This window comes from Polypterus senegalus, chromosome 12, assembly GCF_016835505.1.
Source record: "Polypterus senegalus isolate Bchr_013 chromosome 12, ASM1683550v1, whole genome shotgun sequence".
Classification (NCBI taxonomy): domain Eukaryota; kingdom Metazoa; phylum Chordata; class Cladistia; order Polypteriformes; family Polypteridae; genus Polypterus; species Polypterus senegalus.
The window spans coordinates 20,381,487-20,408,696 of NC_053165.1; the positions used below are offsets into that span (position 1 = coordinate 20,381,487).

The 27,210-nt window shown below is 40.9% G+C and overlaps 1 protein-coding gene across 1 annotated transcript in view; it reads right to left on the reverse strand.

Annotated features, from left to right (window-relative positions):
* Nucleotides 1-16,554: 16,554 nt before the first annotated feature.
* ssuh2.1 (ssu-2 homolog, tandem duplicate 1) overlaps nt 16,555-27,210 on the reverse strand; it is a 60,943-nt gene continuing 50,287 nt past the window's right edge. Inside the window, exons 11-12 of the mRNA XM_039770867.1 lie at nt 26,695-26,799; nt 16,555-17,704 (exon numbers count right to left, since the gene is read on the reverse strand). Coding sequence (XP_039626801.1) covers nt 17,570-17,704; nt 26,695-26,799 — 240 coding nt within the window. The 3' untranslated portion in view covers nt 16,555-17,569. The remainder of the gene's footprint in view (nt 17,705-26,694; nt 26,800-27,210) is intronic.

The following is a 27,210-nucleotide window of genomic DNA, read 5'->3' on the forward strand; positions in this document are numbered from 1 at the left end:
ACAATCTCATTCACAAATTTTTTGCACGTGGGGGAGGACACGCCCCGTTTACTCGAAGTATTTGAAATGATAGGAGAAAAGAGCAGTAAAGCACCACAGTGTGTGAAAAAATTACAAGTACTGTATGTACTTTAAGACTTAGAAGCTTACCTATCTACGCTAATACGAAAAACTGCAAGATTATGTACAGTTAAGACAGGGTGGAGTGCAGACGCTTAACACCTTTACCCATAAGACGTACGGCTCACAAGTGCGTAGTTCATTTGCAGAATCAGAGCGCCAAGACTTGGTAGATGAAGTGACCCACTCGGGAGCCGACGGTGGGGATTGAGTCTGCCACCTTGGAGCTCACAGGCCTGGTGAATAAAGGCAGAAATTACAGTTAAGTGCATAAAATCAGCAGCAATAGCAATCGAAGATTGATTACTGACTACTATTTATTAACACTTCAAATAAATGCATTCATTTTTGCCAATATGCTAATCAAATGAGACAGCAAACTCTAAAAACTAAATAGAATCTTTGCCATACTTTTTATTCTGGGATACTGGCAGGAAAAGTGACTTGGTCATATTAACCCAGAGGTTTCACTTGAACGTTAAGGTTTAAAGACTAATTGATGACTGTACAACTGTTCAAAGTGAGCAGTGCTATGTATAGGACTGACGCCCAGTCCAGTACAGGCTTCTTCCTGTTGTGCACATTGTTTCCTGGATAACTCCAAACCTCCTCCCCATAACGTGAGGGTCATTATGATTAGTAAAAAGGATTCAATAAATGGCTAGAAGGGCTAAACAAATTAATCTATGCTCAATAACAACACTGTAAAAGAGTTAGCCATGCACTGCCCCGCTACTTAAATCAATTTTTTCGCATTAGACTATTACAAGTCTATAGGGTTTGGGAAAACACTAAAATCCAACCCAGCATATTAAATGCAAGACAGGAGCCATCACTGGAGGAATACCATTTTCTCTCAAAGCGCATTTGTACAGCAGCACCACTCCTCTTTAGCATTACAGACCATTGCCAATTTTTCTTAATTTTCTCCAAAGCAATTTACAGTCAACATGCTTTTCCCCCTGCCACCTCCAAGTGGCGCCTGTTTTGCATTGAGCTGTAATTGAAGCCGGGCATTTTAATCTATCATTTGGTGGGTTCAAAAGTTGTTTGTGATTAGTGGAGCTCTTTGTATATACTGTCTACTTGGAGACAGAACATAATGAATCCTCTTGTTTGTTTTGAAACACTCTCAGTTGACAAAGGTATGCAGTAAGTGGAGAAGAAACAGGGTGAAACATGTTTTTTATGTCAGTGCTGTGAAACGGGAAGAAGAAAAACAAAGGATTGTTTACATCTTCATGTATAAAACATCTAGAGTTATCAAGTGTTAAGTACATTGGCCATGGAGATTGACACTAAAAACTGATTAATTTAGCATTATCCACTCTTCGGTGTTCTTATCTCGCGTGACAAATTAAGATAAGACTCATGCGATAATGCACCATAATAACACCACGGCCTACTCCGATTCTTTTCACACCATACATGAGTTGGGTTTCCTTTAGGTGAAAAAGACAACGTTCTGAAGTGTCGCTTGACAGTCTGAGAGGATTGTGTATGTGAAGTAAATGAAGGGAAGCTCTGTCTGATGCAGCAGTCTAGATGAATGGTGGATAAAGATCTGGCAGAGAGGGCAGTGTTCTTCTCTCACTGCTCTGGGGGACCACGGGTTTGACTCCTGGTCCGTTCTCTGCCTGTAAGAAGTCTACCTTGGAATTTCCTCCAGGTATTCTGCCATTTTGATGAGAGCAGGACAGGTCAATCTAACACTCTTAAAAATATTAGTTCTTTAAAGGCACTTTACTGGCTGGTGTGGTTTGCTTGACAAAGAACCATTTCATTCTGGGAAGGGTTCTTTGCACATGAAATTGGTTCTTTGGGCTTCAAAAAGGTTTCAATATGCGCACAAAACAGAAATCTTTCCGTGTCTTGCAGGCTACCTAGAAGGTGTAACGCATGCTTGTCGGTAGGTCACCTTCCTGGCTAATACCACCTTAGGACACCGGGGGGTGCAATCGCTAACTGTTCTGTCTCTTGTTTCACCCACAGTGCAGAGAAGATGCCAACTGAGGGGAACTGACTCTGCCCCTTCCTGTCCATGAGCTATAAACGCAGGGCACACCTGGAAGGAGGCGGATCATTTGGAAGATGAGTCACCCACCTGATGGAGTTCTAGCCCTGAAGCCTGACGGCTCTTTAGAGCCATTTACCCGCAGCCAATGGCTGAACATTGTTTTTGTTTCTTATTGTGCCAACGAGTGCCTGTTATTTTTGACACACCTTATTATTTTGAGTAAGTAGGGTGGTCCAGTTGTGACCCCAGTATTTCATCTGGAGTACTGCATTACTCATGGTCGATGACGCAGGATACTAACAGATCAAGAAAACCCAAACTTAGCCCGTGTTATTGTATGCAGCAAGACCCCTTTTAGCATCAGGAGCCCATTGGTATTTCAAAAATCGGTTATCATCTATTTATAGTTATTCATAAGGCCTGTTACATATCTAAATAAAGAAATAAAGTTCCTTTTTGGGACCATCATGTGAATGGCTCTTTTGTGAACCAAAAATGGTTCCCCTATTAGCATTGGTTCGAAGCCCTACTTTGGCTCCTTTATTTTTAAGAGTGTAAGGATAATAAGAGATTAAGAAAACCGGAACTCAGCCAGTGTTAGCAGCAAACGTCCTTTTGAAATCATGGACCGATTGTTTTTTCCACAAATCTGTTATCACCTGTTCATGATTATTTATGGAACTTGTTACAATATGAATCTAATTCATGGTTATTTATGGAGTCTGTTACAAATCTAAATAAATGTTCTTTTTGAAACCTTCATGTAGACGGTTCTTTAGTGAACCAAAAATGGTTCCAATATGGCATTGCTCTGAATAACTGCTTAGGCACACTTATTTTTAAGAGTCTAGTAACCTAATTTCTCCAAAATGAAATCAAGTCAAGTTTTGAAGGTCCTCAAAGCTCTACTCTTTAGCATACTATGTGAGTATTTATTCCATGTGTGTATGGTTATGTGGGTGAAGACAAGATTCTGATATTTATTCAAAATCTGTAAATGTCTGTGTTCATCTATGTCCCCATGTTCTTGTTGAAGAAACTATTTCACAGTAACAGTCAGGACCCGATTTTCCAATTCCCTTCATAATAGAAAAACATGTGTAAGGGATGGCTGGGAGCCTTGGGAAGCCCTCAGTGTTGAAGGACAAGGGCACTACCTCACCTGGATCACTAGATGGCAGCCTCCCCTGGGTTATGGCAGCATCCTGGATTCCCACAGGACATCATGGGAACTGGGGTTCATTGCCTCACTCCTGTTGGATTTCATTGTTGCCACCATTGGGTTTGCTGCAGGGACAGGTGAGCCCTACTTTGTCAGACTCCAGCCTAATCCAGAAGTACTCCCGCACCATAATTATGGGCCACCAGAAGTATTCCCTGGTTTTATATAAAAGAAGCTGCCTGCCTCATCTCAGGAGGCCAGAGTCAGGAGCAGGAGGACAAAGCTTAACGGAAGGAGTGGAGGAAGCAGAGAGAGAGAGAGGGAGGGAGAGATAGTTAAGGAGGAGAAGAAGACAAAGGCAGAGAGTGTTTGCTGTGCTTCTGTACCATGGCTGTAGTGGGAATCACTTGCTGGAAGGGTTTCCCACAAGAATAAATCCTCTCGCTTAATGAGACTTGTGTCCAACCCCGTCTGTGTTGGGTGTTTGGGGAGTTGGATCACCCCTGGTGGCCACACATGACTTCAGACTATGACTACAGATGGAAGGAAGGAAGCTTTAGCATTAAAGGGGTTTTTGGTTGGTTCAAACTAAAGATTCAATGGATGAATTTATAACAGGGTTGTTAAACTTAACTCCTAGTGCAGTGGTTCTCAAACTGTGGGGCAGGCCCCCCTGGGGGGCCACGAAGTAACAAAAAGGGGGGCGCGAAGATGTGAAAAAAGAAAACAAGAATCGAAAATATGAAAAATACATCTATTGAAACCAAAACAAATTAACTTAAACTGCATTCTGATACTAGAAAAATAAATATAGAGTTAGATAAATGTCGATAAAAGTTAAGTAGGTATAAGAAAATATGCATCTATGATATATCATTAATTTATAAAAAAGAACAAATTGGTATTAGTGGGCTCCTTTCAAAAAAACGATAGGGGACGCGATTAAAAGTGTTATGAAAACTTGGGCTGCAAATACGTAAAGGTTGAGTAACGCTGTCCTAGTGGGACCTTGCCAAGTTTTTTTTAACCAATTTCATAAAAAGGAGCCAGTTCTAAGTATAAGCAAGGCATTCCATTTCATTTAATGAATTGTTAGTGCGCTTTCTCTACCATGTCAGAAATTTCTACAAATTGTAGATCTTCTGTGAATATCTGAGATGAGACAGAGTGTCTGGTTTTGTTGTGAGATGCAAAAAGACCAGGAAATAATAACGTAAATCTGAATTGTGGTCAGGAGGGTAAAAACTGGGAGATCAAAAAAATATATCGAGCAACCAAAGCACTGAGGCAAACCAAAACTCAAAAGGAATAGAATGACACTGAAGTGAACCCTAGCACATAGCCAACTTAGGATAGAAACTAACTAGCACTACAGATTGCTATTTAAATTTTATCTAACTGAAACTAAAATTTCGAGTTATGCCACAGCTGTATTTATACCAAAACATCCGGTTACATCACAGGCATGTTGATCTCAGTCACATGACCCATAATTTGCATCAAGTTAATAATAAACAGGAAAATTCAAGTAAATTCAAATGTACCCAAACAAACTTCCAACAATAAGAACTGTGAAAATTAATGTGTATTATGACAATATCATTAACATGTCAACATATATCCCTGATGGTTGCCTACAGAGTACAATACAATACAATTTATTTTTGTATAGCCCAAAATCACACAAGAAGTGCCGCAATGGGCTTTAACAGGCCCTGCCTCTTGACAGCCCCCCAGCCTTGACTCTCTAAGAAGACACGGAAAAACTCCCCAAAAAAAAACTTGTAGGGAAAAAATGGAAGAAACCTTGAGAAAGGCAGTTCAAAGAGAGACCCCTTTTCAGGTAGGTTGGTAGTAGTCAGGGGTCAGTGTCTGGAGACACTGGTGACGACCTATGCTCCTCGCCCACTCAGGTCTGCCAGTGCACAATGTCTGGTGATACCACCTCTGCGTGTTATCAAGTCTCAATCCAGACTTCCTGTGTAGTTCCTAGTTGGTGGAAAGAGCTGCCCACCTCCATCCATGCCGCTGACATCCTCAATGCATTTAAGAAGCCATTGAAGACCCATCTCTTCTGTGAATCTCTGTTGGACCGATTGGAAAAATACTTTGCTCTGTGACCTTTCATATTGTTGGTTGTATTATTAAGTTTAATTGTTTTACCAATTGTTAATCCATGATTGCAAATGTATTACTTGTTCCATATTTTCACTTGTGGAAATCAACTTTCATTACCTGTCCTACTTACTACACTTGCTGAACAAACAGGCCCAGACCTAATCTCACTTGATCATGTTCACCTCTGTTGTAAGATGCTTTACATAATAGTGTCTGCCAAACAAATAATTGTAAATGGAAATATTTTGGAACTAAGCGGACGAGTGGTCTACAGAAGTGTATTGGGGCCAAAGGGAAATGAAAATAACACATCAGAGACACATTTCATCTTTAATCTCTTGACTACAAGCTACATGTAGAAGGGGCTCGAGTTGCCTCGAAAGCTTGCATATTGTAATCAGTTCAGTTAGCCAATAACTGTATGATTTTGCTTGACTTCTAAAACAGTTCAACACCCTACTACTAACTTTAATCTTGGAATTTTTACTTTAATCTTGTAGTTCATTTTGTGATTAATTCCAAGCCACTAGTGGACAAATACAGGGATAATGGTGGTTACACCAGCAAACAATCCAAAGAGGTAATGTTATTATACAAGGTACGGTGGGACAGCTGATCAAGTGGATTGACCCTGAAGGCATGGCGTTAGGTGGGCATGACAGTTGAATAGAAGGCACTGTCACACTCAGGGGCCAAAGGCACTTCATGATAAACTGAAGCCATTTGATAGATAGATAGATAGATAGATAGATAGATAGATAGATAGATAGATAGATAGATAGATAGATAGATAGATAGATAGATAGATAGATAGATAGATAGATAGATAGATACTTTATTCATCCCAAGGGGAATTTGTACTGCAATTCACGGCTGCATTGATGGTTTCAGCTGCTATGTCTTGTGGGTGGAAGAGTGCACCACTGATAATGATCCAAAAGTTGTAGAAAACAAGTTTATCTCAAAAGTTTCAACCCTGAGAGGATGCCCGGAGCGAGGCTCTTCCATCTTCACCATGTTCTACAGAGGCCCCATTGAGAATGTTCTAAACAGCTGCATCACTGTCTGCAAGCACCTTCAAAGGTTATAGTGAAAACAGCAGAGAACATTATTGGGGTGCCTGTCCCTTCACTACAGGACATATTTTACAAACGCAGTGTCCGCAAGGCCTGCAGCCATTGTGCAGGACCCTCTACACCCCTCACATGGACTTTTCACACTTCTGTCATCCAAGAGAAGATACTGCAGCATTAAAGCCAGATCTGCCAGGCTGCAGGAGAGTTTTTACCCCCAAGCTGTCAGACTCCTTAACAACATGCTGCCCCCTGGGACCTTCCACACGGCCTCAACCACCTCTAAAAACAGAACTTTTATACATGCAAGCCACTGTCCTGCAAAGATGAGTGTGCATGTAGATAAGAACTAAACATCTCATACTGACCTTTAATTATTTTGCACACTGCACTTTGACATTCTTTGATATCCTTCTGCTGTGAAACATTCTGACCTGTCATTGTTTATACATGTCTAAACAACTATTATCATACACTGATAATTTCTGTATTACCTATATCTATTACTGTATTTATTTATTATATTACATATGTATTGACTATATTTATTGTATGTGTTGTGAACCTGGCCCGGACACAGACAGGTGGACATGTTGTAAATCACCACCACACGTTTATTTACAAATATATTTACAAATAATATAGTCACTAAGACCCACAGTCCATAAGTGCACAAACCCCAACACAGTCCTGGCCACTCAAATGCCTTTCTTCGGGCCTCCTCCACTCTCTTCTGCCTCGTTCTTCTTCCACCCGACTCTAGCCTCGAATGATGGGAGACGGCCCCTTTTATATGGTTCCCGGATGAGCACCAGGTGTTCCCGCATTCCTCCTCTGGCCACGCCCCAGCGTGGCGGAAGTGCCGGCTGTCCTCCCGGCTGCGCTCCGGGCGCCGTCCTAAATTTTCCCCCCAGCACTTCCTGGTGTGGCAATAGTGCTGGGGTAACAGATCCCCAAGGCATTGGGGCGCCTCCTGGCGGTGACCACAGGCCCCTACAGGGTAGAGCTTCCATGCCCTGTACCCGTGGCCCCCAGAGCAACCCGAAAGGCAACCCCCACGTGATCCAGGGTGGGCACAGACCCACATCCGGTCCCTCATGACGTCCCGGCCGGGTCATGGCCCCTGCCATCCCTGACAGTGTCTAAATTGCATAATACCATACATTGCATCAATGTTCATATTGCTTACTACACATCAATATTGCTGCTACTTCTTTGTCTTGTCTTGTTTGTGTATTAATTTTAAATTTAAATTTTTATATTTAAATTGTAATTCTATTTTTAATTTAATTTAAATTTTTTTATTTGCACTTCATATTGTTACACTGTGGACCCTGAGCTTCGCAATTTCGTCTATCTGTATACTTGTATATGGTTGAGATGACAATAAAGTTCGCTTTGACTTTGACAGAGGGGCAGAAAATGGCCACATGGAGCAGATCTGCATATCCAGAGTTTTTGCGAAGAGATCAGAGTGAGAGTTTTGTTAGTGAACGGAACTCGATTTATGAAGGCTGTACTGCAAGTGAATACGTTGAATAATGGCAGGGAATCTTGAGGAAACAAAATGTGCAGTTGTAACAGTTTAAATGGATGTATAACATTCACAAAACTATCTTTAATCAGATTAAACTCATCCCTGCCCAGATGTGCATGTGATGTTTACAGAAAGAATTTGCTTCTCTTTCTGCAGGTTCTGCAGGTTCACGAGGTTATGTTATCATGTAATCAGATTTTATCTTGACATTTTGACGTTAATCGCAAATTTAAGTACGAGATTGATGTCAATATTTTGAGATTATACTTAAAGGTTTGACTTTAATCATGAAATTAAGTTGCTGTCTCCCTAATGTTTGTTTATTCCTTAATGCACTTTCATAGTGATCTGTAACAAAAACTCTGTAGACTGAAAATCAGCCCCCCTTTTCTCTGAATAATTTATTTTTAATATTTCGTTGAAATAGACACTTTATGCTGAGGTCACACAGGGCCACATAAGTTTTAGGCTCTCAGTTCCCTTGTTATCCACAACTGCATGTTTATTGAAAACTGGGTAAGAGAAAAAAAATATATTTTACATAAAACTATGAATTAGTGTAGGGCAGCACGATGGCGCAGTGGTAGCACTGGTGCCTCGTAGTAAGGAGATCTGGGTTTGAATTCCAGGTCCTCCCTGCATGTTCTCCCTGTGTCTGCATGGGTTTCCTCTGGGTGCTCCGGTTTCCTTCCACAGTCCAAAGACATGCAGGTTAGGTGCATTGGCGATCCTAAATTGTCCCAAGTGTGTGCTTGGTGTGTGGGTGTGTGTGGGTGTGTATGTGCCCTGTGGTGGGCTGGGGCCCTGCCCGGGGTTTGTTTCCGGCCTTGCGCCCTGCGTTGGCTCGGATTGGCTCCAGGAGACCCCCGTGACCCTGTAGTTAGGATATAGTGGGTTGGATAATGGATCAATGGATGGACAATATTACAGTGCAATATATGTTATGTGGAAGGAAATGTAAGAATCACTGTTTTTTTAAGATTCTAAATTCTTGACAGTCAAACACTAAACACACATTTCTCTATGTCTGTAGAGCAAAATCTACTAAAGTAATTGTCTTCAAAATCAGCAGCCTTCTAGCATTTTACAGTGTATATTAGTGAGAAGTCAAGCAAAATGACACCTTTTATTGGCTAACTAAAAAGATTACAATTTGGGCTTCAACAGCCGTGGACACCATGAGAGGGACTTTAAAGTCACAGAGCTTATGGGCAACTTCAGAACACAGCAAGAGAGAAAGGAATGGGAAGTTAAACTCTTGCTTAAACTGAACACATTACTCTTCTTCTTTCGGCTGCTCCTGTTAGGGGTTGCCACAGCCGATCATCTTCTTCCATATCTTTCTGTCCTCTGCATCTTGTTCTGTTACACCCATCACCTGCATGTTCTCTCTCAACACATCCATAAACCTTCTCCCAATATACCCAGCATCTTTCCTCTGCACATGTCCAAACCAATGCAATCTCGCCTCTCTGACTTTGTCTCCCAATCGTCCAACATGAGCTGACCCTCTAATGTCCTCATTTCTAATCCTGTCCATCCTTATCACATCCAATGCAAATCCAGCTCTGTCTCCTCCTTTCTGATCAGTGCCACCGTCTCCAACCCATATGACATAGCTGGCCTCACTACCATCCTGTAGACCTTCCCTTTCACTCTTGCTGATACCCGTCTGTCACAAATTACTCCTGACACTCTTCTCCAACCACTCCACCCTTCCTGCCTCTCTCTTTCACCTCTCTTCCACAATCCCCATTACTCTGTACTGTTGATTCCAAATATTTAAACCCGTCAACCTTCGCCAACTCTATTCCCAGTATCCTCACCATTCCACTAATCTTCCTCTCATTCACACACATGTATTCTGTCTTGTTCCTACTGACCTTCATTCCTCTCCTCTCTAGAGCATATCTCCACCTCTCCAGGGTCACCTCAGCCTGCTCCCTACTATCACTACAGATCACAATGTCATCAGTAAACATCATAATCCACGGGGACTCCTGTCTAATTCCATCTGTCAGCCTGTCCATCACCATTTCAAATAAGAAAGGGATAAGAGCCGACACCTGATGTAATCCCACCTCCACCTTGAATGCATCCGTCACTCCTAGCGCAGACCTCACCACTGTCACACTTCCCTCGTACATATCCTGTACAACTCTTACGTACTTCTCTGCCACTCCTGACTTCCTCATACAATACCACAGCTCCTCTCCAGGCATCCTGTCATATGCTTTCTCCAGGTCCACAAAGACGAAATACAACTCCTTCTGACCTTCTGTAAACTTCTCGATTAACATCCTTAGAGCAAACATTGCATCTATGGTGCTCTTTTTTGCCATGAAACCATACTGCTGCTCACTAATCATCACCTCCCTTCTTAATCTAGCATCCATTACTCTTTCCCATAACTTCATGCTGTGGCTCATCAATTTTATCCCCCTGTAGTTACTACAGTCCTGCACATCCCCCTTATTCTTAAATATCGGCACCAGTTCACTTCTTCTTCACTCCTCAGGCATCCTCTCACTTTCCAAGATTCCATTAAACAATCTGGTTAAAAACTCCACGGCCATCTCTCATAAACATCTCCATGCTTCCATAGGTATGTCATCTGAACCAACGGCCTTTCCATTTTTCATCCTCTTCATTGCTGTCCTTACTTCCTCCTTGCTAATCCGTTGCACTTTCTGATTCACTATCTCCACGTCATCCAACCTCCTCTCTCTCTCGTTCTCTTCATTCATCAGCCTCTCAAAGTACTCTTTCCATCTGCTCAACACACTCTCCTCGCTTGTGAGTACGTTTCCATCTTTATCCTTTATGACCCAAACCTTCTGCACATCTTTCCCAGCTCGGTCCCTCTGTCTAGCCCACCGGTCCTTTTCTCCTTCCTTAGTGTCCAACCTCTCGTACAACTCATTCTATGCCCTTTCTTTAGCCTTTGCCACCTCTTTCTCCACCTTGTGCCTTATCTCCTTGTACTCTTCTGTATTTCCTCATTCCACCACCAGGTTTCCTTTTCCTCCTTCCTCTGTCCAGATGTCACGCCAAGCACCCTTCTTGCTGTCACCCTTACTACATCTGCTGTAGTTTCCCAGCTGTCTGGTAACTCTTCACTGCCGCCCAGTGCCTGTCTTACTTCCTCCCTAAGCTCAACCTTGCAGTCTTCCTTTTTCAACTTTCACCATTTGATCCTTGGCTCTGCCCTTACTCTCTTCCTCTTCTTGATCTCCATTGTCATCCTACAGACCACCATCCTATGCTGCTTAACTACACTTTCCCCTGCCACTACTTTGCAGTCTTCAATCTCCTTCAGATCAACTCTTCTGCATAGGATGTAATCCAGTTGTGTGGATCTTCCTCCACTCTTGTACGTAACCCTGTGTTCCTCTTCTTGAAATACGTATTCACCACAGCCATGTCAATCCTTTTGGAAAAATCCACTATCCTCTGACCTTCTCCATTCCTCTCCTTGACACCATACCTACCCATCACCTCCTTGTCTCCACTGTTCCCTTCATCAACATGCCCATTGAAATCCGCTCCAATCACCACTTTCTGTCCCTTGGGTACACTGTTCATCACTTCATCCAACTCACTCCAAAAATTTTCTTTCTCGCCCATTGCACACCCAACTTGCGGTGCATATGCACTAACAACATTCATCATCACACCTCCAGTTTCCAGCTTCATAATCATTACTCTGTCCGGCACTCTTTTCACCTCCAAAACACTTTTGACATGGTGTTCTTTCACAATAACCCCTACCCCATTTCTCCTCCCATCCACACCATGATAGAACAATTTGAATCCACCTCTGGTCCACCTGGCCTTACTCCCCTTCCATTTAGTCTCCTGCACACACAATGCATCAACCTTCCTTCTCTCCATCAAATCTGCTAACTCTCTCCCCTTACCAGTCATACTGCCAACATTCAAAGTTCCTACCCTCGGTTCCACTCTCTTTACCTTCCTCCTCTCCTCCTGCCTCCGGACACGTCCCTCTTCTTCGGCCAACAGTAGCCCAATTTCCACCAGCACCCTGTTGGCTAACAGTACTGGTGGCGGTCGTTGTTAACGCAGGCCTCGACCGATCCGGTATGGAAATTTGTATTGATGTCTGCATATTGATTTGGCAAAATATTACACCGGATGCCCTTCCTGACGTAACTCTCCCCATTTATCCGATCTTGGGACTGGCGTGAAGAAACACACTGGTTTGTGCATCCCCTGTGGCTGGGTTAAAATTGAAGACATTACAACATGGTGTAATAGAGACAAGAGTTTTATGGCCAGATATGAGGATTGTTTGCATCTCTTGGACTGTCCCAGATAACCTGATTACAGATCCATATTGTATTGAAAAACTCATCAGAAACTTCCTAAGACTTTGTTGGACGGTTATCTTTACCAAAGATCTTGACTAGACATTGTTCTCCTCTCTTGCTTAATGAATCTTAACCTGAAGAGGTCTATTCATTTTTTAAATTTAAGATGTCTCACTTAAAGGCTTTCCAATGCTGTATCTGTCCTAGTGTGTATATAAACACAGGGAACTCCAGTTTCCTGCCTGAAGAAGGGGCCTGAGTTGCCTCAAACGCTTGCATATTGTAATCTTTTTAGTTAGCCAATAAAAGGTGTCATTTTGCTTGACTTCTCACTACATCCTAACACACTACAACACCCTAGTACTACAGTGTATATTAAAAATAAATAAATAAGTGTGCCAAGATTTACTTGAACGGACGGAAAAGCTGTTGGCTTATTGTGCTCACAGACACCCATTCTGAGACAGACAGCGTTCAGTTAAATTATGTTCAGGATTGACTAACATGCTTAAATACATCGAAAACCGAAAGACAAAAGTTCAGTCCGGTTCAAATGCCTTCCTCCTTCTTTTACACACAGCAAACTCCCTACTACTGTATACAAGGTGACAAACTGAACGTGTACTTGTACTGCCATCTAGTGGAATATGTCATGTTCACAGCTAGAAAGAAATGGATTCACTCACCAGCCATTTCATCAGTTCCTATCGTGAACCTGTTTTTCTGTTCTTCTTTTGTGCAGGGTCTTAAGAGGTCTGCGCATATCAGAGGTCTATGTGCCTTAAAGTGGGAACAAGCTCTGGACGGGATGACAAATGGCAAGCTATTGTGGAGCACAATCCTCGATTGTGCATCTTTGAACTGAGAATGGCCAAGAGATTTAAAAGATTGATCTAGCCATCTCTATAACTTATTTTTACAGGCCACATTCAAGGTCAGCGGCATTAGAGTGGAAACACGTGAAAATATTTAAGGACATTTCCATTTCTTTTTTAAATATCCATCCATCTTATTTCTTATCCTTTTAACTGCTGCAAGGAGCAGCAACAGACAAAGGACTGTAACACTTCAGGGGTTGGATGCGAGATGACTGTAGAGCACAAAATGATGGAGTTTATGCTCAGGTATATGGTGAGGCAGATCAACATTCTGATACCTTAAATCAGGGGTCCCCTGGAGGGCTGCAGTGACTGCAGGGTTTCATTCTGACCCTTTTCTGAATTAGTGACCTGTTTTTGTTGCTAATTAACATCTGTTGAATTACTTTTAACTGACTTGCTCTTGAAGACTCAGAACCCTCAATTATTTCTTTTTTCCTTAATTATCAGCCAAATAATGAGATACAAAATGAGCCAAAACATGACAAGCAAACAATATTTGAAAATAAAAAAAGATGAAGGTCTCAGGAATGTTGATCTGCTCAGGTCCCCCAAACATTTTAACAGAGCTCTTAGAAAAGAGACAATCATCAATTTCGGAAATGTATGCTATTACACAATGCAAGCAGCAACAAGCCATGGAAGTAAAGAACGGGTTTAATTAACAACACCAGTCGGCTCCCAATTAAGCAACTGGTTGGAGTGAAATTGGTTGGAGTCTGAGGCCCTGACTTAGTTGGTCTTCTGTTGGCTCCCTCACTTCACATTTCATTTCTGTTTGGGGGCCACTTAAGGAAAGAAATGAAGCAATTCAGAGGAACGATGAAGACATTCAGGGGAACAAATCACACAAAACAAATCAATTAAAGTGAATGGAAAAGGAGTTCATTAGCAGTAAAAACTGGTCTCCGATTAAGAAAACAGTTCAAATGAAAACCTGCAGCCACTACGGCCCTCCAGGACCGGAGTTGGAGACCACTACCTTAGACCGTTTGTACAAATTTACTTCACAATAAACTTGGGGAAGACTGGTAAACGCCACAGAGACGGCATCAAAGCCACAAATTGAGCTGAAGTATTAATAAAGTGAAGGAGTATCTCACCCTTCCTTGCCTTAACTCTTATTTCACCACATTTTTTACTTTCTTACAGTACCTTTCATACAATAAACAACGTGAAAGACTTGCCGGGCACAGGTGAAATGGTTGTTAAGTGCTAGTTAGCTGTACCCTAATTAATTGGTATTTTTTTTAAGCAAATGTCCAAAAACAAACATAAATTTGTCCATGCCGTGTTGGCGAAACGTCTCTTAGTTTTATAAAAAAAACTCAACCATCGCTTTTATGCCTGTGGAGTCAAAAGATGACCTGATGGCTTCACATCTCGATATTTATGAACCACTGCCCTGGGAGGGCGGGGCTGCTGCAGCACTTTTGGGGGCGGGGCTACACCTCCCTTCGTGGCAAGTGCCCGGCGCAGTGGAGAAACAACAACATTTATTTCTATAGCACATTTTCATACAAATAATGTAGGTCAAAGTGCTTGACATGATGAAGAAAGAGAAAATTAAAACCAGAGAACACTAATTAACATAGAATAAAAGTAAGGTCCGATGGCCAGAGAGGACAGAAAAAACAAAAAGAAAACTCCAGATGGCTGCAGGGGTTCAGGCCACGAGACCACCCAGCCCCCTCTAGGCATTCTACCTAACATCAACGACCTCACAATCAGTCCTCATGGTATTCAGGGTTCATATGGAAGGACTTGATGATGACGGTCATGTGGACTTCTGGCTTTTAATCCATCAATGTAGGGACATCACGGTGTTTTGATTAGGTGGTGGTGGCGCACCACAGAAGACAGGGAAAAGAACAGAAGAGAAAGTAGAGGTCAGTACGGATTTTGGAGCAAATACCATGAATAATAATGATAATTAATTGAATATACAGGGCATCAGGATTAAATTAAAATGAAGTTATGAGAAGGCCATGTTAAAGTAATGTGTTTTTAGAAGTTTTTTAAAGAGCTCCACCGTATCAGCCTGGTGAATTCCTATTGGCAGGCTATTCCAGATTTTAGGTGCATAACAGCAGAAGGCCACCCGCCTCACCACTTCTTTTAAGTTTTGCTCTTGGAATTCTAAGCAGACACTCATTTGAAGATCTGAGGTTACGATTTGGAATATAAGGTGTCAGACATTCCGATATATAAGATGGAGTGAGATTATTTAAGGCTTTATAAACCATAAGCAGTATTTTAAAGTCAATCCTGAATGACACAGGCAACCAGTGTAGTGACATCAAAACTGGAGAAATGTCTTCGGATTTTCTTTTCCTAGTTAGGATTCTAGCAGCTGCATTCTGCACTCGTTGCAAGTGATTTATGTCTTTATTGGGTAGTCCTAAGAGGAGTGCGTTACAGTAATCTAGTCGACTGAAAACAAAAGCGTGAATTAATTTCTCAGCATCTTTCAGTGATATAAGAGGTCTAACTTTTGCTATATTTCTTAAGTCAAAAAATGCTATCCTAGTGATCTGAGAAAGTAGAAGATACTGCTAGTGACAGCCCAAAGGGTGTATAGCGACTTACCAGAGCTGTCCAGACAATCCTGACTTGCAAGTGTGTGCCATCAATTACATGTCTCATTGTAAAGTAAATTATCTTCCTTGAAGTGGTCAACTACACCCAAGCCCAAGTCCAGTCCCAATGTTTTAAACAGGACTGACAACCTGTGGGTTTGTAAATGTTCATTCTCTGATTGACTCTCTTGCTCCTGTTGCATTCATTCCAGTTCTCTTGCATCATCAATTCATACTTTCACGTACTTCCAAGTTTAAGTAAGTAGGCCCGTTAAATTTTGGTCCACCTTTCTGCTCGTTAACACAGATCTTCTACCAAGAAGGCTGCTTAAAATTTGATCCATTCATATATTTCATCGATTTTATGTACCTACTTATCCAATTCAGTATAACAGAGATCAGTGCCTATCGTGAAGACAAGACCACCTATCAACGGGCTGCCAGTCGCACACAAGCTGGCAGGCACTCATAAAGGGCAAATATTAAAGATATGGAATGACCATCTATTCATTCATTATCCAGCCCGCTATATCCCAACCACAGGGTCACGGGGGTCCACCGGAGCCAATCCCAGCCAACACAGGGTGCAAGGCAGGAAACAAACCACAGGCAGGGCGCCAGCCCACCACAGTATGGACTGTCCAACATAACATAACAAAAAAAAAATCTTTGGCATATATTGCCTAATGGTTGCTTATTTTCTTTAAATTAAATGTTACCTTTATTGTTCTGCTGTGACACGATTTTTTAAAATGTATTTTTATTGCCAGTAATCACCATATACACAAATTGAGAATATAAAAACTTTCCAGGTACAAACAGTAAGTTAGTAGAACATTCTCATAAGAGAAAACACATCCTTTTTCTTCATAATGTCTTCATGCTCACTAAAATCTCCTTAAATACATTTAAAGTTCTGTCTAAATCTCTATAAAAATATGTAATGTATCAAGTTAGGTGTAAATAGTGCCTCACAGCAGGGAGTCACTGGCTTTAACTTGATGATAAGCAATGTACATATATATTTGGAGGCACCATAAAAATATTATAAAAACCAGGTGAGATTTTTGGTAAAAAAGGGCACACATTAAAAAAGAAAAAGTAAGCAATTATACATCAGTAGACTGGCACGGTTCACCAAATGGGTAATAATACAGCAAAATCAGAATTTTCAGGACGATTATTAAAACAGTAATAACTAAACACTAATGTACACTGGGGAAATCCTTGGTCTTGATTATTGCTGAAATGAAAGAAGACATTTGGTCCTTAAGTGTTTTCTGCAACTTTGCAGAGAGTAAGCCAATCCCACTACGGGCATACAACTCATTAGTAGGTATGATCAAATGATAAAGAAGCAAGGAGACTTTTGTATGCGTAAAATCTCTGAAGATTAAGGTGATTCACATGATGGAAAGCTAAAGACTTCATTATGAAAATAGCTGGGAACAGTAAAACTGCATTATTAGCCGGGTCAGACTGCACTCCCCGTTTCATGCTAATCAGTTATGGGTGTTTTAGTTTACACATTATACATAATAGATTAATCAGTTTTCAAGAATAAAATGTATTCATGCCAGTCCACTACTGCTTGTGCCTAAAACAGTAGGATTTATTTGCAGCACAAACTTGAAATAAACTCTTCGAGAACAATGAACTTCTTCACATTATGAAGGTATCAACAATTTGGCTTATTCTTCTTTGCTTTTCCTTCATTCTTTTTAACAGGAGAAAAAAACACAAACTTCCATGTATTAAAGTAGAGTACAGTTGGTGGGATACTTTGCTGCGTGAACCTGATTTTCAGTTCCATACACATAATAATTGTACTGCTGATCTTTGTATTTGTAGAAGGCCTGGGTTAGGGGGACCAACTCAATCGTCTGGCGCTGCAAGGAAAACACAAAGAATGGCAAAAAGTTTACAGAACTGTTTTATGATGGCTTTTCAAAATAAAGGTCATTCTGTTCAAAAACATCTCCAATATCACTGATCTACAAAAAAATATTTTTTGCTTTCTGCCGGGAACTTCAGAGCAGCTCTTTATTAAGTTTTTTACACTCATTTCATATATGAAATAGGAATTAAGCTAGCACATCAGATTTTTGAGATACACATCATTGCCGTTTTGACACTTTTGAATATCAATATACCGTATTTACTCCTGTACCACGCGCCCTCGTGTAAGACACTCACCCTAATTTTTGCAAAGAAAACTGGGAAAAAATCTTTTGCCCTGTGTACGACACGCATTGTGATTGTATAGGAAGCGCGTGAGGTTGGAGTAAGACACCGACGTGAATAACTGTAATGAAGAATAATTATGTCTCGTTTAATTCTTTCTGCACATGATACAGATATATTGTACTAACTGTAAGCAGTACTCCTACTGCAGAATGTTCAGTGTTTGTCACACCATGCTGCGAAAGGTGGGAATGACAAATAGCCCTGTGAAATGAGAAAAGAAAGAACCGTATAAAGACAATCGGTAAAGGACTGTAACGGCAAGTGGAAAATTATTGTGCTCACCAGAATATTCCTGTTTAATCGTCATCTTCCGATTCGCTGCTGGATTCGCCACCGCTACTGACGTCCCATACGGTACACGGCTGCTTCTCTCTGCCTCCCGTGCGTACCGGGACACTCTTGTCTCCGACTGCATTAACAGTAGTGTTTGAGGGGTTCTCAAAATGAACTGCCATTTGATCAGCATTACCGATTTGCCCCATTAAATACATTTTCTGCTGCCTCAACTGAATAATGTATTTTTGGAAAGCTAGTAGCTTTTCTTCATATGCGTCTGGTGGACACTGAGAAATGGTCGTGCGGCGTCTTATTGATAAGCCATTCCTTCTCATGAAGTGCGTAACCCATCTGTGGCTTGCTTTGAACTGAGTGATGGGTATTCCACGTTCTTTCACTATATCACGAGCTTTCATCTGAATCATTTCCGTGGACACTGCATATCCAAGATGACACCTGCCTTGAATGTAATCAGCGAGTGCAACTTTAACTTGTGGGAACTGGGCACGTTTTCTGCGAAATGCCCATCTGTTTATGTTGCATGACGAAAGTTTTTCTTTCCTCTGTCGCCAACCTCAAACACATGACTCTGGAACACCGTACTTGCGACCTGCTGCCCGATTTCCTATCTTCTCTGCTTCCAAAATCTCTTTTTTAGTTTCTCTCCCACCGTGAAGGAGCGTAAACGCTTACTATCCATGCTGAATGACGATGCCAAACTGATTCAAAAACAAACCTACCGCCCTACTGTATTCCTTGTGTATGACGCGCACCATTTCCTCGTGTATGACGCGCACCATTTCCTCGTGTATGACGCGCACCTAATTTTCTAAAGCTCATTTTCAGGAAAAAATGTGCACGTGGCACACGAGTAAATACGGTAATATATCAACACAATATCTAGAGTTTGAACTCTGTCCCACCAAAATTGTTTTCATGTGTTTATTCTGAAAACAAACCAGATGATGATACAAGAGACACGTTAAAGCATATTTATATCAATTTACCTCAATATAAAAGTAAGGTCTGCGTGCCCAAAAATGTTGGAGGCACTCGCTTTTGTGCTTGTACTGCACCTCCGTCTCTCTTTACCAGAACCAACAGTAGTCACCCATCATGCTCGGAGTGAATTTTCCCCGATATCAGTTTTCCATCACCTTTATATCTTGATGAAATCTTTCCCTATGCTCATCTCTGACATCGCTTAGATTTGGTGGAAAAAAGTTGATGAAAATGTAAAAAATGCATCTTCAGTGATATTCTGGCTCCCGTACGCTGATACTCTTTAAGCATATTCTCCACAAGCTCAGTATAATTCTCTGCTCTGTGCTTGTCAAGAAAATTCTGGACAACCAGCACGAATGAGGGTGCCAATTCAGTGGGTTTCAGTTCCCTTTTGAACTCATCGTCAAGCATCAGTTCACGGAATTCAGGGCCAACAAAAACACCTTCCTTAATTTTGGCTTCACTTTTCTCGAGACCAGACTTATTTCTTAAACGCTGAAATGCATCGCCTTTACTGTCCAGTCACCGTAGTTGTTTAAGACCTGGAACATCATAACTAAAAATGGGACATGCTGGACGAAAACAGTTTTCAGATTTGGAGTCAGCAAGTGAAATTTGTTGAAGTACAGATGAAAGAATCCCTGTAGCAAAATGCTTGTTGACCAGTGTATTCAATAATGGAATTCTACCAAGCCTACTGTTTTGAATTGCAGACACACCTTCAGATGAAGGCCAAACTCTGCCTTTCAGTATACCCAGCAAATTTTAAATTTAATGTGTGGGTTTATCACATTCGTATGAACAACTGAAACGGATACTTTAATATAGGACCATATTGAGCAGATCCTATCCCAGCAGCATCTTGGCAAGAACCAGGCCTGGATTGGGTGCCGTCACACATAAATCTCTTACGTCATGTCAATTTAGTTCTCACCATTAACTTGCATTTCAAGGTTCAAAGTTTTTATTTAGTGACGCTTACACAATACAATATGAAAATTGCCTTTTCACTTTCATCCAATAACAGACAGAAAAAAAATAAAACAAATAGAGACAAGACAGGCTAAACCTTAACAGAGAAATTAAAAAATATCCATTGTGATGGACAGACGGCGTTTCAGTCTGGCCGGGTCGTCCCTCAACTGGAAGAAAGAGCCTTTTTAGGACACTACATCCCCCGGGATGCTAGATGGCAGCTCCCCTGGACGGAAGTGGTTCCCCAGATTCCTGCAGGGCAGCATGGGACATGGAGTCCGGTTCTTCAGCATTGTTGGGTGCCATGGGGGCCACCAGGGGCAGCTCACCAAGCACCAGGGGGACATTATCACGATGTTAACCCGGAAGTATGTAGGAGTCACGAGGACGGAAAACCACAGTACTTCCGGGGCACCTGAAGAAGGCATTTGATCTGGAGATGGAATACTTCCAGGTCATGGACTTTAAAAGGACTCTGGGAAAACCCAGCAGCCGAGCCGGAGTTGGGTGGGAGTGTGACGGAGCTGCTGGGAGTAGAGGATTGTGGATTATTGTTATTATTATTGTGGAAGAATTGTGGAAAGTGTGGTGCTTTGTGCACTTTACTGAAGAATTATTATTAAAATCTTCTTGGTGTTTTTACAAGTGTGTCTGGGATGTCTGTCTGGTGGGTTCAACGGGGCAACACCATCCACACCATATCATTTGAAAACAAATTCTTTGCTAACAACTTCTAGCACTATGATTGTACATTTCAACCTAAAATGGTTACATGATACATACAGTATGAAAACCTGTACACTTCTGGATATTTTGTTATTATTAAAAAGCCAGCAATTTGTGTAGGTCTTTATAGCGACTATCCTCCCTGATTTACTGACAATAAGTTGTTCTTGTTATGAGTGTCTTTCACTAGTTGAGATGTTTTCCAGTTTTTTCACCATTGCCCTCTTGACACACACTTACCAAATCGTCTAGGTCAGCCAATAACTTGAGTTGCATGTTTGCTAATATGCGGGGGATTTTTAAGTTTTTGATTCATCACAACACCAAACCAAGCAATGAAGTTGTAGGTGATGACAGACTGGATCACACTGTGATAAAAAGACAACACGAGGTCCTGGTCCACCTAAATAGACAAAGTTTACAGAGGAAAAGTAAGTGCTGATTATATTTAGCATATATGTTTTGCTTTGTGCCCTCCCCCATCATAACCTATCATCTATGGGAGAGGAGCGAAAGCTTTAGATTTGTCAAAAATGTCGATCTCCGGTTGTCGACGGATCTCAGTGTTTTAGGGTCCCCTGATATCGAAAACATTGATATCTCGATGATGGGTATGTGTCTGTCTGGATGCCAGAGTTTCTTGAGGACAGTGTAGAGCTAAAATGGCTGGACAGAAAAACACCAAACCTGAAACTTAAGCCTGTTATGAGTTGACGATGTGCTGAATGGTTTTTGAGCCAAATCGATCAAGAGAAAGAGGCACTCTAGAGGAACAACCAAATACCGTAAATTTTGCAATTACTCACTTATAAGTCTGGGACTGCAATGGGCTGTCGGTTTGCACCTCACTATGCAAACCTATTTATGGCAAAGTTGGAGGAAGATTTGATGTCAATGTGCACCTTAAAACCAATGTTATATCTCCATTACATAGATGACATCTTCATAATCTGGACTGCCAGTGAGAAGGACCTCCTCCATTTTCATAATGAATATAATTCTTTTCACCCCAACATAAAGCTGAAGCTGAATTACTCAAAAACAGAAGTCAGCTTCCTTGACACCACTGTTCAACTAAAAAACAACACCCTTGTAACTTCTGTTTTTCACAAACCAACAGACAGACAGACCTACCTAAGAAGTGACAGCTTCCACCCCAAACACATAAGGTGCTCCATTATTTTTAGCCAAGCAATACGGTACAATCGTATTTGCTCAGACCGGGATCAACAACTGCAGGAGCTCAGACAAGATTTCATCAGACAAGGTTATACCCCCAAAACAACAGACACTCAAATAAGAAGAGCGACTGCCATAACCAGAGACAACCTTCTGGAATATAAAAACAAAGACAACAAGAACCATATCCCCCTTGTTGTCATCTACAACCCACATCTTGAAACACTTCGAAAAATTATAAAAGAACTTCAGCCAATGCTAAACAGCGACCAAACACTGAAAAATGTATTTCCTGAACCTCCCCTCCTGGCATACAGACAACCACCAAACCTTCAGCAACTAATTGTCCGAAGCTCCCTAAATGAACTGACAGAAAATGGCACATCTCCCTGCCTACAGAAAAGATGTAAAACATGTGCCCACATCTACAATACAGACCGTATAGTTATACCACACTGCCGACTTGAACATCACATAAAGGGATCATTTTCCTGCAGATCATCTAATGTTGTCTACCTAATTCTCTGCATGAAATGTCCTGACACTGCACTCTATGTGGGAGAAACTGGACAAACACTCCACCAGAGAATGAATTTACACAGGTTCCACATTAAACATGGCAACACGGATGTTCCTGTAGCAGCCCACTTTAACAGCCATGGACACATTGAGAGGGACTTTAAAGTCACAGTGCTTATGGGCAACTTCAAAACACAGCAAGAGAGAAAAGAATGGGAAGTTAAACTCATGTTAAAATTTAATACACTACAACATGGCTTGAATAGAGACAAGAGTTTTATGGCCAGGTATGAGGACTGTTTGCATCTCTCAGACTGAAACAGATAACCTGACTACAGACCCATATTGTTTTGAAAGACTCATCACAAACTTCAAAGGACTTTGTTGGACAGTTACAGTTATCTTATCCAAAAATCTCTTGACCATACATTGTTCTTCTCTCTCTTGTTAAATTAATCTTAGCTTGAGTGAACCTATTAATTTTTTACATTTAAGATTTTTCCTTTAGAGATTTACCATTGTTGTTTCTTGTCCTAGTGTGTGGATATAAACACAGGAAACTTCAGTTTCTGTATTACATCTTGCCTGAAGAATGGGCCTGAGTTGCCTCGAAAGCTTGCATATTGTAATCTTTTTAGTTAGCCAATAAAAGGTGTCATTTTGCTTGGCTCTTCTCTACATTCATAATGGCTAACATGGTACAACAACCTAGTACTAAAGTCTGGTCTTAAAACCCGAAAAATCGGTCATAAAATCAGACCCCGACTTATACACCGGTTCAAAAATGCAACACTTCATTTTTTTTTTTTTACATCTTCTTGCTTCCTCCAATCAGTTTCTCAGATGCATCAAATTTTGTTGCAGCAGTGCAGTTGCCAGTTTCTTTCACTACTTCAACGACATTTAATTTAAAACCAGCTTCATATTTTCTTCTGATCGAATGCACCATCATAGATAAGGGATGCTCTTACGATAAAAGTGTATGGGGGTGTGAGATACAAAAGCTCAAATCAGTGCAAACGTTGCTTTGGAATAGTTTGTGTATTACCGTGTGGTCACGTAGGCACAATAGAGAGAGAGAGAGAGAGAGAGAGAGAGAGAGAGAGAGAGAGAGAGAGAGAGGTTAGGAGCACACTCTGATACAGCGCATTGCTGCACCCACATTGGAAAAAAAAGGCCATGTGCTCCATGGTTACTCTCTCAGGTGGGAGTTAGCATATCATAATCTCTTGGACCAATAGTGTGAGTTTTCCGCATTCAACTTATACGACTGACATTATAAAATAACAGAAATTATACTGTAAAATCAAGTTCCGACTTATCTGCGGGAGAACTTATCCACGAGTATATACGGTAATTATGAATTATTTTCGTTAATTTATCAAACTATGATAATAACCTAATTTATGATAAGAAAGATCAGCATCAGAGCGGAAAATAATTACTTAAATGTTGGAGAATAGTTTAGGTAACTTAGTTCCAAGAGTGCAAAGCCTACTGATGCCCACGTCCAATTTTTTTTGTATGGATATTAAAATTAAGATTATATATGATAGTTAATAGGTATATTAAGTCACTAAGTCCCCTTCCACAATGCTTTGTTTTTGTTTAAAATGGATACTTTTAAAAAGGCATGTTGTTTCAGTGTAAATGGGTGAAACCAAGGATTTCTGAAAACACAGCATCATCACTCTGTTTGCTTTGTGCTATTTATGCAGCTCTTCCCTCAGTGGATCCTGCTCCTTACAACATCCCATTCACAGATTCTTCACTCTTATTCGATAGATAGATAGATAGATAGATAGATAGATATAGATAGATAGATAGATAGATAGATAGACAGATAGATAGATAGATATGTGAAAGGCACTATATAATAGATAGATAGATAGATAGAATAGAATAGTTGCAATAGATAAAGTTGTCATGTTGCTTACCTGTATGCATCTAAACTGTGATTAATGCAATTTTTAGAAATCATGGTCCATTGCTAATTATTATTGCTAATAAGAAGCCACTAAAACAGTGAATGCAGCTGTTTAAGCCTGAAATAAGCAATTAAGGGGGGGGTTAGGACCTTAACAAGAGAGACCACTAAAATGAAGCAGAAAAATGTCACTTGAGCAACAAGTGCTTCATTAGCGATAATTGACGTCTCATTTAAGTTGGAACAAAAACCTGCAGCTACTTCGGCTCTCCAGGATCGACTCTGCCTGCCTCTGCCCTAGCATAACAGGCAGGCCATTTCAAGCTCTTTTTTCTTTTCTCTTACAATTATAACCATACAACTGTTTGATACATTTTGACACCTCCGCACCATACTAGTTCAGATGGAATGGAACAGTGTTGAGGTTTTTTATGGTGGCTGAAGTGCCAATTCTGCCACCAACCCCCAGGTTTTTCCCTGCAGGTTGGAGGGCCTACATGCAGGGCTGGATGCTGATTAATGTCATACCCAGGACGGAGCAATTGCTGGTTAAGGGCCTTGCTCAAGGGCCCAGCAGAGCATGATCTCTTTTGGCAGTAACAGGGATTCGAACCAGCAACCTTCTAGATACCAGCATAGAGGCTTAGCCTCAGAGCCATCACTCTGCCCAGTTTGGGTACCACTGGACTAGAGAATTAAACCTGTTTAGTCTTCAGCAGAGGAGACTGTGTGGGGCCTTAATCCATGTCTTCAAAATTCTCGAAGGCACTGAAAGTCATTCCAGAGAATTCTTTCAACTAAACGGTGAATCACGGACTTGAGGACACCCATGGAAATTAAGGGGAAGTGGATGCAGTTGGGGAAATCTGGAACAAACTATCGAGACATGTAGTTGACGCAGTACCCTTGACCACCTTTAAGAAGAACCTAGATGAGATATTGGGATAACTTAGCTACTAAATAAACAAATGAGCCTGATAGACAAAATGGTCTCTTCTTGTTTGTCAAATTTCTTTCATTCTTATATTCTAATTCAAAAGCCCCAAATTTCACTTCTGTTCCTTGTAGCTGCTGTCTTGGAAAAGAGTAAATTCCTATGCAGAGTCTGGCCCCATTTACTTAATAGAACTAATCGGTTTATACATTCTGAAGCTTACATTATGATCTCGTGGTGCTCGTCTTCCAGCATTTCTAGTATTAAATAAAACTAGTTTGGGAGGCCCAGTCTTAAGCCAACATGAAATCAGTGATCTGCCTGATGGCGTATGGGATGCTCCACGGGTCTCTGATTTGAAATGGATGCTGAAGCCTCACTGATTTAGTCCAGCACCCCCTTGTGACGTCCCATCTGTATATTAGTCATCTGCTCAAAAATAAAAACCATGAAAATCATTGACTTGTTGCCAACCCTCTTCTATTGTGTTGTTTTCTTTGTATGCTGTTGTGCCACTTGGTGAAAGTACTACATAGCCAAGTGACACAGGGGGTGATGGGAACCACAGGACTCAATCGTAACAGTTTTCAAATGACATATTGGACTGTGAAGCACATATTTAGGATATTGGAGAAGGTCCGAGAAGGTGTGGGCGGGCACTTGGCATGTGTGTTTACAGAAGCTGGTATTACAAGTCTAAAGGTTTTAATAATTTATTCTTATTGCATTACAATTATAATATTTGTAAGCATTCTAAACTTGTATTCAGTTTTGAGCAATATACAAGTAAAGGACATTAAGCTGGAGGCGAGTTTGCAGTTCCTCTCTTATGAATACTTACACTCTTCAGGTGCTCCTAGGTTTTCTAAATCCCAGTGCCATCCTGTTGGGTTTATTAGCAGTTGCGTAAGCGAGTGGGCCCTACAATTGATTAGCAGCCTATCTTGGGTGGTCTCTTACCTTGAGTCCAACAGTACTGGAATAAATAGGTTTAGCAAATGGATGGATGGATTTTATTTTGCATATAAAAGATATTTTAGAATACAAAAACATCAAGAAAACATTTTTACATTCTGACATGAATGGCTTACCTGCTGTAGTATGCGCATTTTTGAAAATTTGGCCAAATGCTCCTGATTTCCTTTTTTAGAAGCTTCGCAGATTTCCTCATCTGGAAATCCTACTATTGGATAGACCTGTAAGAGGATGTGAGTGGAAATGAAAAATTTAGCAAACTTAATTAAATCATTATGCCACTTGTCCATTATTTTTTTTGTTAGCACAACAAGATGGTAAAGGTCAGTCATGGCAAAAGCTGGAAAGGAAAGGATGATTGTGTTTACATATGCTAACTGAAATCAGAAGGGAACAAATGAAAGTTACTAAAGAAGAAAAATCCCACTGAGGAAATGTCACCCATAAACAACAGAAAGTTACATGAGCAATAGGTGATTTGGGTATTTATGTCTTTTTACATTTAAGGTCACAATATAGTGACATGATAATCACTGTACTAAATGTACGCTATACGGCTAAAAGTATGAGGACACTTCTGTTGGCCAGACATACAAGAAAGAATTTCATTGTACTGTGTACATGTGACAATA